Source organism: Bison bison, unplaced genomic scaffold (assembly GCF_000754665.1).
Source record: "Bison bison bison isolate TAMUID 2011002044 unplaced genomic scaffold, Bison_UMD1.0 scf7180017864039, whole genome shotgun sequence".
NCBI lineage: Eukaryota > Metazoa > Chordata > Mammalia > Artiodactyla > Bovidae > Bison > Bison bison.
The window spans coordinates 382290-399525 of NW_011494611.1; the positions used below are offsets into that span (position 1 = coordinate 382290).

A 17236-nucleotide genomic window follows, 5' to 3' on the forward strand; every position below is an offset into this window, starting at 1 on the left:
TAGCTCCAGACCTGGCATTGATAGGCCTTCTGAGCAAATGCTTGTTCAGAACCCTTGCAGTCTTACGGAAGGCTGCGCCTTCACCATCCTCCTTGTTGCCCTCAGAACCTAGCAAGTTGCTTTGCCCACGTGATCTCACTTTGGCAAGAGAGAACGAAGGTTTTTTTTCCCAAGAGCAGTCATCTTAAGCAGGCACCAGAGGGCAGCAGAAGACTGCACATGGACTTCTGTTTCCCTTCTCGTCCCTGACTGGCCACAGCCCGCCTTGACTCAGAGGCTGGAGTCCATGATTCCACTTCAAGGCTGACTGCTCCCTGAACAGCAGGGGAGATAGAGGTCGGGGGAGGCGGGGGCTGAGCATGCCTTAGTCTGTGGGAAGAACCATTTCTGGACCCACTGAGCTGCACTGGGATTCTTCACTCTTCCTTTTACTTACTTTAGGGCAAATAATACAGCAGAACCATATGGCTATTTTTGTACTTCTTAAAAGTATCAAAATGTAATTTGCAGACAAAAGATACTGGCCACTACTGGGCCACTGGGCATTGTCCAGGGGTCCCTCTCCCTGCCCCACAGAGAATATGACTTTGCGCAGAGATTTACCTGCTGTCCATTGAAACAAGTATCCTCTTGGAGGTCATGCACTGGCACCCTGAGCCCCAGTTCCTTCTCCATAAAAGGGGGCAACAATTTCTACTTGGTAGGATGACTGCAAGAACTATATGAGATCATAGATTCTGTATCTCTCCTCTGATGCTCAGAACAGTTCCATGAGGAATTAGTATCCTCATTATACAAATGAGAAAAACGAAGGTTAGAGAGACGAGGTGACTTGCCCAGAATTCAGAATCTGACTTAATAGCTTGGGACTTAAGCTTTCAATCCTACTTTCGTCTACTATGTTCCACCAGGTAGGAAGCACATAGTTTAAGGAGATTTCTGACAGTGTGGTTAAAGTGCCAGCAGGTTGCAAGGAAAGCTTCACAGATTCAGACACGCACAGGAATGAATAATGCTGAGCTGAAGGCCAAGCACAGGAATAAATGGCCTCTGAGGATGTTCCTGACACCCTAGAATTTAATTTCTTCTTTGGGTTCTGTTTCTCATTTATCCTCTAAATAATCCAAGATTTCTGTACTAACATTGATGACTTTTTACAGATGAGAAAGTGAAGCCTCGGGGAGGCTAAGTGACTTGTCCAAGGTGATCCAGCTGGAAATGGAAGAGCTTGAATTTAAACCGAAGCAAGTCACTGTGCTATAGCTGCCCTTCTGCAGTTGAGCATATTGTGCATTTAGGGAAGAAGCTGCAAGTTAGAACATCAGTTGTCTTAGGATTTGGCAGTTTTGTAGACCTATCCTCTTTTTAGAGTCTCCACTGTTGCTTCTTTTTCCATTCCTCAAACATGCACACAAAACACACACATACCACATTCAGACATACACAACTTCATCAGAAACCACTCAAGAATACCCCCACAGTTCCGGAGTGTGGGAGTTCCTTTACCTGTAGTTAGGTGGCTAATTTTATCATGACCCCCAAGTAGGGGGCAGCCTTGAGCACTGCGAACAGGGTGTCCAAAAGGCAGGAGTGCATAGCCCTGAGTCTGGGTTTTATGCTTAGAATGAGAATTGCAGTTTTTAGTTGGGAAGCTGGTCTCGGTTCAACAGAGCTCTCCCATAATGAAACTGGAGGCCTAAAAAGGTAATGAGTTCTGTGTTCAAAAAGCAGTTAGAATTATTTGGTTGTAAATGAAACAATTAGATGGAATTTCTGACCAGCCGACCTTTAAAATGCCTCTTATACCAATGAGATCCCTTAGCCCATGGAAAGGGATGGAAGCCTAGGGTTATTGTCTGGGGGTGGCAGGAACTGGGAATGCCCAAGTATTTGTAAAAATATGGTGAATGGAACAGAAGAACCAGGTACAAAAACCTAGACTAGATATAAGCTATGTGGTCTTAGGCAAATTACCTCTGTAAGTTGTCTGTTGTACATTAATAAGGTGAGGTTAAAACTATCTGCCTTTCTGCCTTTAGGGCTGTGGTGATAAGATTGAGATAGTGGATTTAAAGTCTGATAAGGGCTATAGGAATAGAGGGGGTTAAAGGAAGAAAAGGATCAGATTACATTTTCAACTATTGATTAAGATATTTACCTGCAAACCATCTACAGGACATCAGACTTTGAAATCTGCGCTGGTGATGCAAATAGTCACTGAAACTGGTTCTATTTTTTGCTCTTACAGAGCTCACAGTTTAGTTAGAGAGACAGCTATTAATTTAACATTAACTAACATTTAAAATGTGATAATATGATTGGACTTCCCTGGTGGCTCAGATGGTAAAGAATTTGTTTGCAATGTGGGAGACCTGGGTTCAATCCCTGGGTTGGGAAGATTCCCTGGATAAGGGAGTGGCTACCCACTCAAGTATTCTTTCCTGGAAAATTCCATGGATGGAGGAGCTTGGTGGGCTAGAGTCCATGGGGTCACAAACAGACACAACTGAGTGATTTTCACTTTCAAGTACTATAATAATGATGATGATATGATAGTTCAGTTGATGGTACAAATTGAGAATGATCAAATAGAGCTCATGAATATATGCATGTTCGAAAGTATGTGAGTTGGTTCCCATATTCCTTTTATCATATTCACTAGATAATCTTCCTCTGCCTGCAGCTGAAAATCTTAGCAAGCCACACCTAATCTATCATTTTTATGGAACAGACTGTGCTATAGATATTTTAAGTTGATATCACAGTTTCACATCAAGAATTAGGATGTCTAGTCTAAGTTTTTAATCAAATCTCTAAATCCAACAAGTCAAATCTCCTCTCTTTTCTCAGTGAGAGCATTAGGTAGGGCAAGGTTAGCCTTGGTGCTCTTTCTCTCGATTGTTCCTCCTCTTCCCCTTCCTTCATAGTCAGAGAAGAGGAGAATGTTAGGATTAGGAAGGTCATACTTGCCCTGGTGGGCTTCCCAGCTAGCCCAAGTGGTCAAGAATCCACCTGCCAATGCAGGAGATGCAGTTCAATCCCTGCATTGGGAAGATCCCCTGGAGTAAGAAATGGCAACCCTTTCCAGTATTCTTGCCTGAGAAATCTCATGGGCAGGGGAGACTGGTGGGCTACAGTCCATGGGGTTGCAGAGAGTTGGACACCATTGAATGGCTGAGCAACACACTTGTCCTGCTCCCCTTGTATCTGGCTCTGTGTTCTTGGATGCTGATGCTGATTTTTAAAACCAACCCTTTCCCTTGGGGCGCTTTTCAGCTGTCCCTGTGGCCAAGGGCTTCTCCTAAGACCCAGGATGATGCAGCATCTCTTTGGTTGGCTGCTGCTCATCCCCCTCCACCCTCTGTTTCCCACCTTCTGGAGACGCTCACTGTGGGGACCCATTTCTGTTACCATTCCTCCTGCCACTAAGTCACTTCAGTCGTGTCCGACTCTGTGTGACCCCACAGACAGCAGCCCACCAGGCTCCCCCGTCCCTGGGATTCTCCAGGCAAGAACACTGGAGTGGGTTGCCATTTCGCTCTCCAATGCATGAAAGTGAAAAGTGAAAGGGAAGTCGCTCAGTAATGTCTGACTCCTAGCGACCCCGTGGACTGCAGCCTACCAGGCTCCTCCATCCATGGGATCCATTCCTCCTGAGGAAGACTCAAAACAGATCCAGGGCAGCTCATTCTCTTATGTGACCCACATGTGGTCCAGGGGAAATAGTCTGGCATTTTCCCCAGTGTCAACCTCTGATTTGGGGCTCACCTTTCTGCAGCCCCTTCTGTTCTGCTGCCACAGGCCACTGGAGCTTTTGCAGGTGGGGTAAGACCCTGGTCCTGAGACTTGCATAAGGCTGGAGTTGCTGAGACATGTCGCGGTTTCTCTAAGAGGCACCCTTTTGAGGCCCCTTAGCCCAAAATTTAGGATTAGGAGGTAGCATGCTCCACATGACCCACCTGGGGTGCTGGGGACTCTAAACATTAGGTAATAGCTGTCTCCACAGCAAATCTCCCCTAAATCCTTTCTGTCTACTCTCTGACCTCATTTTAGTTCCTTGTTCTGGCTGAGGTTTCTAGAGTTATGAAACCAGTGAGGATTCATCTCCTTTGTAAATTCTGCTAATGGGGGCCCCGGCTTGGGGATTTCACTTCCATTCTGTCTGGGTGTAGAAATTTCAATTTTAACGTCTTGTTACAACAACAGCACAGTGATAATTAAAACAATTGCAGTAACAACACTGATAACAACTAGTATTGACTGAGTGCTAAACTTCTGCCAGGCACCTTATTTGATCCCTACAAGTAGCCTCTCAGGCTGATGCTGTCATTTGTAAAGGGCACACTGATGGTGCTGGGTTTTCACCGTCAGGCTGGGCAGCTCAGGTTGCAGAGCGCAGAAGTGTGGCCCTTCCTGCACTGCTGATGCCGATTCAGCCGGCTACTTCCCCTTTGTGAAGGAGATTTCTGTGGGTCCTTGAGTCAAGCTTCACAGCAGTTGCTTTCCTCCAACAGGAGACAGTAACTCCGCCTAAGAAATGATCCCATTTCAGCAATTCCTGGGAGGCCATTGCTGTAATAAAGGCCATTCTTTATGATATAAAAGTCTCCCCCTCTCGCCCCCACCCTTATCGTTTCTAATTTGAGCCCCTCTGGTCCCTGTGGAGTCTTTAAATGCTTCAAGTGCAAGCCTATTGCCAAAGCAAGCCTGTCGGACTCGGAGGCAGCGCCCCGCACTGTTGCCGAATATTGAACAAACATTCAGGCGGCTTTGGCTCTCCCAGAAGCCCTCAGTCTGAGGCCTTTGTTTTGTTTTCTGGATGAGGGCAAGCGGTGCCATCACCTCCCGCCGAAAAGCCCTGGCTGCCCTCCCAACAAGGAGTTGTCACTTCAACCGAGCCTTTTTTAATTTTTTTCCTGGTGGCAACAAAATAATACCCAGCAGGAATTTGGGAGGAGAAAAAAGAGAGTTCAGTTGGCAGGTTCTCAAATGAATGGGCTGTAGTGTCATTGGAACTGAATTGGGCTTGAAACCAGCCATGATCCTATTTTGGAAGCATTGTTCAGAGGGATGGGAAATGTGAACAGAGGATAAGTCTCTTCAAAAATGCTCTTTATCCTTGGCCTGTTAAAGGCAGCCTGTTTTAACTGAACTCTCCCATCCCCTCAATGGCAAGGGTCTATGTGAGAACCCGGAGGAGGTCAGAACAACTGGCAAATTGATCAGCTATTCATCTGTTAACCTTTCAATTGAGGGAGCTAATTTTACTTTGAGAAGAAGTTGCCACTTGATTGCAAGCCATCAATTAACTGTCAATCACGAAATTCACAAATCTTGGCTCTTAGACTCATCAGGGCTTCGATGAGATAGTACAGTCATCCGAGCATATAAATATACATGTATTCAAATACATTGTTGAAAATATTACTGAAAGCCTAATGTGCTCCAGGGGATGTGTAAAGCGGATATGGTTGTCAGAAGGACCTACAGGACCCTGCCCTCATGGAGCTTCTCTTCTGAAGACACTGCAGGTGGTACATAGAACGGGATGCTTGTGAGGAAGTTTAGTATGAAACTCTCATAGAGATTAGAGGCACAGGCATGGAGTTCGGGCTAGGTGTTTCTGAGAAACTGGCCCCTGAACTAAGATCTGAAGGGTAGTGGGGGTTTGAGCACAGAGAAGGCAGGGGCAGAGGTGGGGATGGGGAAAGCGTTCTATATGAAGAGAAGAGCATGCGCCAAGACACAGGGAAAGGACAGGGTGTAGGCGAGAAGCACAGAGGCCACTGTAGCTGAAAGTAGGGGAACTGGAAAGAAGGAGGAGGATGGCAGATGAGACCCGAGGGGCACACAGTGGTCTGGGTCCCTCATAACCTATGTGCCATGCTTAAGCATTTTGGTCTTCATCCTCAGATCAGTGAACACTCTCCTAGAAAGAGTTTTAAGCAGAAGAATATAGTTTGCTTTTTGGAAAGATGACTTTAGCCACAGAGCGAGGTTGGATCAGAAGCAATTAGCTTTTGCAATTGTAGTGTCTACAGAGGAATAATTAATGGAATGGCTAATGGTCTTCCCTGTTGTAACTCTCCTCCAGATCATAACTTAGGCATGACACAATCCTTACAAAAAGGATCTCCATAAATAAATGTGTATGGGACTTACTGGTAAATCCCTTTTTCCATTTAGGTCTCAGGTTCCTCACTGTTAAGCGACGGGTTTGGACCAGATGATACCCAAGTGTCTTTCTTTTGCAAAATAAACCCTTAAATTCAGCATGGATTCTATACTGATATTGGAATGCAGTTTTCAGCTTGGTCTGTGGGCTTTTAACCCTGTGTTTTGAACCAATACATTGAAAACAAATTATGTGACAAAACAGATCAACAAAGATCAATAGCTTGTTCTGTTGTTAGTTAGATTCTTAACCAGATGGCTAGGGATGTTTGTTTAATCCAGGGAATAGTTGCTCCCAGCACCACGTTCCACATTTTTTCGCAGTTAAATCATGGCAAGGTGCTATGAGGGTTGGGGCATGTGTGTCCTAAAATATGAGATAACAATAGTAGTGTAAGTGATGAATTGGTTAACAGGACTGCGGTCATGTGCTGAAAGGATTCACTAACTCATCACATGACCTCGGAAAGTCATTATCCTTCTCTGGGACACAGTTTCCTCTCATTTAAAATGGGAGGTTTTACCAGATTAGACTTTTGAAAACTATTGAAAAAACACATTAAAAACATATTTCATGGAGAAAAGATAGCCCACTCTATCTTTTCTCCTTGGAAGTTAAGAATCCAAGTGTGTTTATGATCTATTTATTTTTCTCCTTTAATCCATCATGCTGCCACATTCCTGTGTAACCTTTCTCTAAGACTCAGTTTCCCCATCCATAACTTAGGGCAACACAGCAGAGGTTTCCAAAAGGGTCAGATAGTAAATATTCTAGGCTTTGTGAGCTTATGGAGCCTTCATTGCAGCTACTTAATTCTCCCATTTGTAGCCATGTACAATATATAAATAAATGAGAGTGATCATGTTCTAATAAAACTTTCTTTACAAAAACAGGCAGAGATTGACCCATGGACCATAGATCAGTGAACTCTGGGTCAGACTAACTGCTCCCTAATGTCTTTGCAGTTTTGACTTTCCCTGACCTTCTCCCCTGAAAAGTTCTTCTCTCCCAAGTTGGAAGTCACGCTTCTCCAAAACTATCCCTCTGGCCTGTGCTTCCTAAGGTCATCTTCACTGCCATCATCTTCTGACATGTCCATATACAAGACTGTCTGTCTCCCCAGCTGCTGAGATGCCTTCTCCGCAGCTTTGTTTTGTTTATCTTAGTAACTATCCTTCTTTAATCCCTCTGAAGGATTGGCTAGCTGGAATCCGCCTTGTCTTCTTCCCCTGGAGCCTTTGATCTGATGCTCATAAGCATTTGCTGACAGCCAGACAGAAAAGGTGGAGCCCAGATCTGAAGCCCGAGGGCCCAGAGAGTAATGAATGAAGACTGCGTTTATTTGTCTTTCTAATTGGCAAGCCCATTTCCAGATCAGCTGCAAGTCACTGCAAGCTGAGAGCGAAAGCAAGAGACAACCTTCTTTCTCCCAGGCCTCGGTGCCCAGGGCCCATGTATTCCACCAAGGCTGGAGCTTGCCCTGAGTTCACTAGGCTTGGATGAAGCTGCCCTCTGGACCAAGCTCTGTCCCTCGGCATAGGACCACCTTGCCTTGTCACTCAGACTGTACATGGCACAGCTTTGAGGACACTATTCACATCATCCATGATGTAAATAGAACTCTCGAAGTTCTACAAATCACTTTGCTTCTTCAAGCTTTGAGCCCTTTCTTCTTATGAAATCTTACATGGAAGACCAGTCTGTAAATGAGATACAGGTGGAACAGCTCTATTTGAAGCTGAGATGCAGATGTAGAGTACTGCCCGCTCAGTCTTCCTTTTGCTCTCCTCAAGCAGCTGCTGAGATGGCTGTTGGAATCCCTAGAATCCCTCAGATGAATTTTGGAGCCTCTAGACTGGATTACCCCGGGTAGGCTCAGTGGTAAAGAATCTGCCTGCAGTGCAGGGGCCGTAGGAGATGTGGGTTTGATTCCTGGGTGAGGAAGATCCCCTGGAGGACAGCATGGTAAGCTACTCCAGTATTCTTGCCTGGAGGATCCCCATGGAGATAGGAGCCCAGTGGGCTACAGTCCATAGGAGTCGGACACGACTGAAGCAAATTGGCACACATGCACAGACTGGATTATATGTGTTGTTCTAACTGTTCACAGCTATAATCTCTCTCTTTGGTAAAGTGTCAAATATATCCCTAGCACTGTGCTAAGCACTGAATGTCAGTGGGGGCAGGATGGGAGACATGGTCCGTGGTCTCCATGAACCGATTGTATGGTTGCAGAGGCCGACAGAAAATGGGATGAGAAAGTGAACGTAACAAGGTAAGGTCTTGCAAACAGGAATACCTATCAGAGAAGCAGGGTTGGGGCGAGGAAGAAAGACTTCCTGAAGACGGTCACATTGCATCGGAGCACCATTTGGAGAGGCAGAGGGAACAGTAGGTCGGGGCGAGCAAAGACACGGAGGTGTGAAATAAAGAAGGGGATAAAGAAGGACAGTGCATACTGGGGCACGCATCACTCATGCCCACGACAGTGTGCTGAGGACCAGACATTTGAATAAGGGGGCAGATGAGCGTGACAAGCAAGGGGAAATGATGCCTTTCCCAGACAGGCCCACCTCCTTGCTCATCTACCAGTCATAGCTGTTTTAGTCATTGTTAACCTCACGTTACAGAATTAATCACTATAGGCTCTTGGATATTCAGAGACTTTCCCAAGGCAGTGGAGCTCCTGTCTAGCAGAACTGAGATTTAAACTGAAGTTGACTCCAAAGCTTGTCTTTCCCCCATTACATGGAACTTCATAGAAAATATAGGACAAATAAGTTTTTAAAACAAAGGTAGAATTTATAAAATTGATAGTAAAGAAAGGAACTTCTTATTGGGAAAAATATACAGGAATATTTATATCTTGCAAGGTCCTTGGAAAAACCCTCTAACCCAACCTACTGCCTGAATTTATTTTTCTGTTTTTTTATTTTGTGAATTATGAAAGTATGATAACACATTTACAGGAGACTTGAAAAATACAGAACAAAGTTACATATAATTCTACTGTATATTACAATCATTTTTTAAGTAGGTGCATTAAGGTTTTTACTTGGAGTTTCCATATCAAACTCTCAAAAATTAATAGAATAAATATACAGAAAAGTAGAAAGATAGACTAGACCTGAAAAGCACCATGAACCAATTCAACATAATTAAAGTTTATACAATTTGCTGACTTTAAATACAAAGAAGATGAGGCCCAAAGAAAGCAAAGGGTTATTTAATATCAATGGTAGAACAAGACATCATTCTGGTCTTGGAGCCCTCGTATCAGCGTTCTTTCTAAAGCATCATGAGTCACATCATCTGTTTTCCCTTTTCAGTGGATAACCGCCTCTTAGCATATCTCGATGGGTTCAAGAGTCTGACCTTTTGACCTTTACTTAACTTATCTTTCTTTCTCCAGAGACCACGGAGCTGGGCAGCAAGAAGGAGCTGAAGTCCATGCCCTTCATCACCTACCTCTCAGGCCTGCTGACGGCCCAGATGCTGTCGGATGACCAGCTCATCTCAGGTGTGGAGATCCGCTGTGAGGAGAAAGGCCGCTGTCCGTCTACCTGTCACCTCTGCCGCCGCCCGGGCAAGGAGCAGCTGAGCCCCACCCCGGTGCTGCTGGAGATCAACCGTGTGGTCCCACTGTACACTCTTATCCAGGACAATGGCACCAAAGAGGTGAGCTCCCCGGCATGGCCACTGAGTTACATCTAGGTACCAGGCCTCCTACCCCCTGCCCTTGCGGGTTCTGTGTCCATCAGGATGGTCATCATCAGCATGGTGAGGGCCAGCATTTATTGATTGCTTACCATGTGGTGAACATGTGTGTAACTTGGTAACACTAGCTGCTGTAACGGACAAATTCTCAAATCCCAATGACTTGGTCTGGTTGAGGTTATTTCTTGCTTGCGCAGAGTCCTAGATAGTTGATTTTGATTGATGGGTGGCCTTACTCTGAGAGGTGGTTCAGGGTTCCAGCCTGTTCCATCTTGTGCTCCGTTAATCTGGTGCTTTGATGGCTGCTGTGGAAGGAGAAAGAACATGGGAAATTGTACATGAGAACTTTAAATGGGCCACACCTGAAAATGCCACATTATCACTTCAGCTCCTATTCTGCTGGCCAGAATTCAGCCATTGGGCACACCTGTCTGCAGATGAAGACAGGGAAATGCATTCTATCAGTCTGCCTAGGGGAAGCAAATACGAGTTTGGTGAAGACCTAGCAGCCCCTCCCTCGGTGCTCTACTTGGTTATCTCATTTAATTTACCCTCCAGATCTATGCCTTCTTTATAAGTATGGGGCTGATTGATATGGAATTTCTGACATTTGACCATTTATTTATCAAGATGGCAATTCTGTGTGGTTTATCTTTTTCTCCTGCCCACTTTACAAGTGAGGAAACATAAGATGAGTGATTTGCTCCATGTTGGTCTGATCTGGAGCCTGGATACCTAATTGTGAAATTTCATCTCCTCTTGTTCCTCTTTATGTCTCTCTGGCTTTTGATTATGGCATGTCAGGGATCGAGGGGACTGTATGAATGATTTGGTTCACTTTTTTGCAAACTCATATCCATGGAACTTTTTTTTCTTTTCCAAATGCAGTTTTCAACCCCAACCTGGAATAGTATGCCACTGCTTCAGTGAGGAAGGAGGTAGATAAAGCCTCTCTATTTGGTCTCTACTCTTTCCTCTGCAGCAACTTCTGGACAGTCCTGGGCCTCCAGAGAAGACAATCTGGTGGACCAGTGACCAAGTCCCATAGGATGTTATGGATCATGTTCCCCTCCCAAGGCATCCTATTGGGCTAAGTGCCAGTGCTAGAGATGGTCAGGGAGGGCTTCATAGAGAACAGAGAGGAGATGCGAATAAGTGAGGAGAGTATTGGGTGGATAACCTGAGGCAGAAAAGAACATGGTCTGTGCAAAGACCTATAGAAATTCCCCATGACTCAGACCAAGAGATGAAGGGAGGGCGGAGGTGAGGCCAGAGGGATCAGAAAGAACCTGATTATTTAGAGTATTGTAAGCTAGGTCCTGGAGTTTGGACGCTGTCTAGAGGGCAGTGACATGCTGAAGATACATGGCTAGCAGGAGGTTGATAGAATTAGCTTTGTGTAGCAGAAGGAGTCTCCTGGAAACAACATAGACAGCCATCAGTGGGAGAACAGTTAATTAAGGTGTGCACTATGCATACAAGGGAACACTATACTACAACCAAGATCAAAATGAACTGTAATGATACTTAATAGGAGATGGATGAATATAATGTTAAATGAAGACAGGAAATCCCAAAGATATATTTTGCATAGCATGATACCCTTACCTCTATTTTTAGTTGAAGCAAGATAAACACACACATCAAATATACTACCTTTTAAGAATAAATATGCACGCAATAGACAGTTTAAAAAAGGAATCAGGGAAATGATGAATGTAAGATTAGGATGATGATGATCTTGAATCAGGGAGTCATGAGGGAACATTAGTTACATGAAAGTAGCCAAGTTTCCAGCTGATGTTTTAGGTGCTGGATTTGTAGGGGTTTATTGAAGTGTTAGGGCTTCCCTGATGGCTCAGATGGTAAAGAATCTGCCTGCAACGCAGGAGATCTGGGTTCATTCCCTGGGTCAGGAATATCCCCTGGAGAAGGAAATGGCAACCCACTTCAGTATTCTTGCTTGGAGAATTCCACGGACAGAGGAGCCTGGCAGGCTACAGTCCACGGGGTCGCAAAGAGTCGGACATGACTGAGCAACGTTCACTATTAAAATGTTAAAATTAGCTAAGTAGCTGAGGCTAACCAGATGAATACATAAAGCCTAACCACGCATGGTACAGCAATGAGCTTAACTCATGAACCACGCTCCTTGAATCATCTGACTTTGTGCCTCAGAGGTCCCCAAACCAACAACGAAAAGGTCAAAAAAGCCAAGTTACATACAGATCTCCATATCTGCGGTTTCAGGGTGAGAATCAACTGTGGAAGTCTAAGAGTGGAGCCAGGGAGACCCCCGAGGAGGCTCTTGAAGCTCTCACATAACACAAAAGTTCGTCTGATGTGCGCTGTGTCAGTGACGACATACACTGAGCACCACGTTGCTACCTGTGCGGGACTGAGCTCTCCAGGGGTTGGTGAGAAAGGCTGTAGGGAGGAAAGGGAAAGGACAGATTATGTGCTCAGTTACGTCTAACTCTCTGCTGCCCATGGACTGTAGCCCGCCAGGCTTCTCTGCCCATGGCATTTTCCAGTCTAGAATACTGGAGCAAGTTGCCATTTCCTTCTCCAGGGGATCTTCTCAACCCAGGGATCGAACCGGTGTCTCTTGTGTCTCCTGCACTGGTAGGTGGATTCCTTACCACTAGCACCACTGGGGAGAGCCGCTGAGAGAGGCCCTGACTTCCCTATCTGCTCCTCCTTGTGGGCCTCGCTCTCCTCATCTGCGAGGTGCCTCGATGCTAGCTAATCACAGGACTGTGATGATGTGTTCTTGGCACGTATGGCAGCAAGATGAGCACTGGTTCCTTTACTCTTTGCTTAGAAATCAGGTTCCTCTATGTCTGGATGCTGTGCTAGCTTCCCTCAGCATCGTCTATATATCCAGTTCTAGAAAACTGGTTTTCCTGAGGCCGATTCACGTGCTCTCAGCTAGAGAAGTCCAGGAGTGGGAAAGCGGCCGCTAGGTGTCACTGTTCTCCTTACGGGACACCTGCTGCCTTTGCAGCACAGTCGTTCTTGGGTTACTTCTATTTCTGAGTGCCTGTTTGCCTTGAAGAGCAGGACAAATGGACACACGTGGACACAAACAGGCGTGGGCTTCCTCTTCATGGAGTTTACAGACTGGGGGAGGAAGATATCACTGAAACACTCACACCAGATAAGTGAGAACAAACTGCTGAGTCCCAAGAGAGGGCCAGGCCTGGGGGTTCACAGTGGGTGACCGAGGGTCACATGGGGTCAGAGGAGGCTTGACTTCCTTAGTGGAGTGATGTTGGGATAATTTCTTGAGGTCAGGTGCATAAAGCAAAAGTGGAGGACTCTTCCTTTGGCAGAGGAAGACCTGAGAGCATTCCAGATTGAAGGTGCAGCTCCTCTAGAGGCCTGAAGAATGTGCAAACGTGGCCCGTCTCCCTGGGGGCCAGATGGGGAGCCCTGTGGGTGCATCCTAGAGTCTTGTGATCCCGGCCTCATGGGACCAGATCGTGATGATTGCGCAGTGCCTGGCATTGTAGCATGTCATGGGCTTATCTTTTCTATGATAAAAATGCTACTTTCCTAAACTGACCCCGTCCTTTTTCCATGCTTCCTTGGGTAGTACTCAATCAGTTTGTAAGTACCCAGAGTGCTAGGGACATGGCCTTCAGAGCAAGATCCGCATTTTGTACAAGAGAGATGGTTGGTTAACCCAAAAGGTCAGAATGCAAATGGAGGGATTTCAAGAGTATTCTCTCACTTTATAAATATCACTGGAACTCATAGAGAAAGGATACCATGGGTGGAATTATACATAAGTAAAAGGATTTCCTCCTGTTGACCTTCCAGAACAGAATGGAACCATCCTGTTATGTGAGAACAGGTGAGAACTTCCTTCAGTTATTGGAGGTGCTTAGTCAACTCCTGAGTCCCAGGGCACTGTCAGGAAGTGTCACAGAAGGGGTGTGACTTGCCTGAGGTTCGTGGGGCTTGTTCTGGTCTGATTCTGGACCAGGGCCAGGGTGTACTCTGCATAATCTTGGGGACCCTTGGACTCTAGCTCCTTTGGTGGTTGGGGTCTCCTTCGGTCTATCTCCAGGAATGTGCTGGAAAGGAATCCTTCATTACACTTTGTGGTTTTGAACAAGCAAAGCAGGAAAAAAGTCTTAATGATGGAGAGCTTGATTAATAACATTATTCTTCCCCCTCCACCTGTTAAGTGACCCTTATACAGCCCAAAGCCACAGAACTTAGCTAAGCACAGCTAATGCTTAAATGTATAAGACTTTGGGTGACTGCTAACTTAGCTTTTGGGTGAAAAAGAGGAAGAGGCTCCAAGTGTAACATGTCATGGGCTTATGTTTTCTATGATAAAAGTGCTATTTGTCTAAACTGAGCTCTTCCTTTTTCCATGCTTCCTTTGGTACCTCCTCTTGTAGGTAGTACTCAATCACTTTGCAAGTGCCCAGAGTACTAGGGACATGGCCAAATGTGGGAGAAAACTTGTGTCATGGGGAAGAGCCAGATCGAGGCGGATTTGAGTCCCGTCTCTCCCACTGATTATCTGGGTAACCTTCATTTCACTCACTCATAAAATAGGCATTACATAACCTACCCCTTTCCATTTTGGGGTTGGGAGTAATCTCTGGAAGCACTAGAGAACTGGAATACCTGTGGTCTCTACCAGGCTCCCCCGGATTGCTGCGTGTTCTTGGGCATGGATGCCTCTGCTGTTTCTAGCAGGCTCCCCTGGATTGCTGCGTGTTATTGGGCATGGATGCCTCTGCTGTCTCTACCAGGCTCCCCTGGATTGCTGCGTGTTATTGGGCATGGATGCCTCTGCTGTCTCTACCAGGCTCCCCTGGATTGCTGCGTGTTATTGGGCATGGATGCCTCTGTTGTTTCTGCCAGGCTCCCCTGGATTGCTGCGTGTTCTTGGGCATGGATGCCTCTGCTGTCTCGGTCTTTGTTCTTCCCTGGTGACTCAGTCAGTAAAGCGTCTGCCTGCAGTGTGGGAGACCCAGGGTTCAGTCCCTGGGTTGGGAAGATGCCCTGGAGGAGGAAGTGGCCACCCACTCCAGTACTCTTGCCTGGAGAAGCCCATGGACGGAGGAGCCTGGTGGGCTACAGTCCATGAGGTCACAGAGATTCGGACAGGACTGAGTGACAGACACTTTCTTCTGGTCTCGGTATCTGTAGGATGAAAAGTATGGGCTAATTTATCCACAGGCCTCTGTGGCAGATCCAGGGTCAGATCTAGATGCTCCCCTGAAAATAAGTGATGTATTTTGAGGTTGGAAGAAGCACCTTGTAACCTGCAACTTATTTTCCACCCAAAGATATTACCGCTTGTACTCCTTAAGTTAACATTGGGCAGAGAAAGATTCTTATATCTTGCACTCCATCCCAGTGACCCAGCATTTATGAGTAGAGATGGGATATTAAAATCATACACTCTCTATTTTACAAATAGTACAACTGAGACCTAGAGACAGGAATGACCTGCTGTAGGGCACACAGCCAATTTTGAATTCAAAGTAGTCAGCCATGGCTTCTGACTTCGGAGATGTCTTTTGTTTCACACTCAGAGTCCTCATTTGTGAAATGGGTGGTAACTTTCTCTGCAGAGATCATATAGAAAAATTAAGAGAATGTTTGCTGGTGTTTGGAAGGCTATAAAATACTCTCTATCTCTGGATGATTTTTTTTTTTCTAGTGCTTGGGTCCCCTGAATTCCAATAATGTGATTTTTTTTTTTTTTTTCTTTTCCTATGCTGCCCTAGGAAGAGCCATGTGTAATTTTGGTCTTGTTGTGGTTTTCTAACCTTCTAACAGATCCTTTCTCTCTGCCAGAAAGATTTGTTTACTCAATTTACACTTCTTGGCTCAAACTGAGAAGAAAAATTCCAAATGACCGCTCTTTGAAAAGAAATTAACAGCCAAGATCCGCCCGCCCTCCCCACCCCCGCCACCGTTATTACCACAACCATACCCACGGCTGGGACCACTACCGTTAACAAGGCCAGCGTCGCCACTGCTGACAGCACCTCACACTGGGCGTCTGTAGATACTGTGCTAGGAGAGCTAATGCAAGGGGAAGTAAGACCCAGACTGCGCCTTCAAGGAGCTCGCAGTCTAGGGGATGACGCACAAGAGCCACATCACATAAGTAACTGTAATTGCTTGCATATGCTACATTAATGCATGATTTACTTTCAAACAACACAACAGACATTCCAACACTGTTAGGAAAGAGGGAGGAAGAATCTCTGGAGTGGGTAAATCTGGAAGAGTTTCTTGCTGCAGGGAAGGTGGATGTGGGCGGTCGGTGGATGTAGTTTGAGACTAGTCTGTTGATGATGGAGATAGTCCTATGTACCTGATGTATTTAGATTATACACCAAAAACTCTGCCAAGGGCTTTATGTGTTTTATCTCATTCAGTCATCCAAGAACTTCTGAGGGAAATATTCTCATCATCCCAGTTTAACAGATGAGGAGACTGAGGCTCAGAGAAACTTGAAACTGAGTCTCTGAGATGCTGAAGCTCATCTGGGCCAGTTTCTGATCCATGGGTAGAATCCCGGAGGCCATGTGTTTTTATAAAGACAGTTTGTGAAACATAGCCAAGCTCATCCCTCTACATATCATCTATGTCTGCTTCTCAGCCACGACGGCTCTGTTGAGCAGTCACCCCAGGAGGCGGTAGGACACACCAAGCCCAAAATATTCACTCTAGTCCTTTGCAAAAACTTTGACAAACCTTAGCCTAGACTAAGGTACGTTGGAAAAGAAGAGGAAAGAAAGTTATGTCCGATACTATGTGCCAAACGCATAGAAGAGTAAAACCCAGCAAGTATTGAGTGCCAACTATATGCCTGGCATTTTAGAAGTGCTCCGTGTGTATTCATATGTGTTCGTTCTTTCCTTTGGCACATTTGAAGTGTGCACTAGTATGCCTGTTCCACAAATTTAAAAATATCTGAGGACTTAGGTAAATAATTTATCTAACATAACGTAGCTAGTGACTCTGACCCAGGAAGTCTGCGTCCAGACTGTGTCTGTTTAGTCAATCATTCGTACAGTTGGGGAGCGATAAAACTGGAGAAGTGATGTGCAGAAGACTGGCCTGTGGAAACTTTGAATTCTGGGCTGAGGGATTTGGGTACCACATGAACTATAGGGAAATCTTCAAGATTTGGGGTCAAGGGAAAGACATAACTGGATGTGAAGTTTAGGATAATAACTACATCAATAACAGTTAGAGGTTGAATTGCAGGGACCAGGACTGGTTTTGTGTTCAGGTTTGTTAATGTGGGGTCTGCAGATCGCTGATCTTAAATGGTTATCGGATCTCCATCCTCAGAAA

General features: G+C 45.5%; 1 protein-coding gene across 1 annotated transcript in view; it reads left to right on the forward strand.

Moving 5' to 3' along the window:
* LOC104985123 (astrotactin-2) overlaps positions 1–17236 on the forward strand; it is a 553919-nt gene that overhangs the window by 339901 nt on the left and 196782 nt on the right. Inside the window, exon 9 of the mRNA XM_010835130.1 lies at positions 9588–9853. Coding sequence (XP_010833432.1) covers positions 9588–9853 — 266 coding nt within the window. The remainder of the gene's footprint in view (positions 1–9587; positions 9854–17236) is intronic.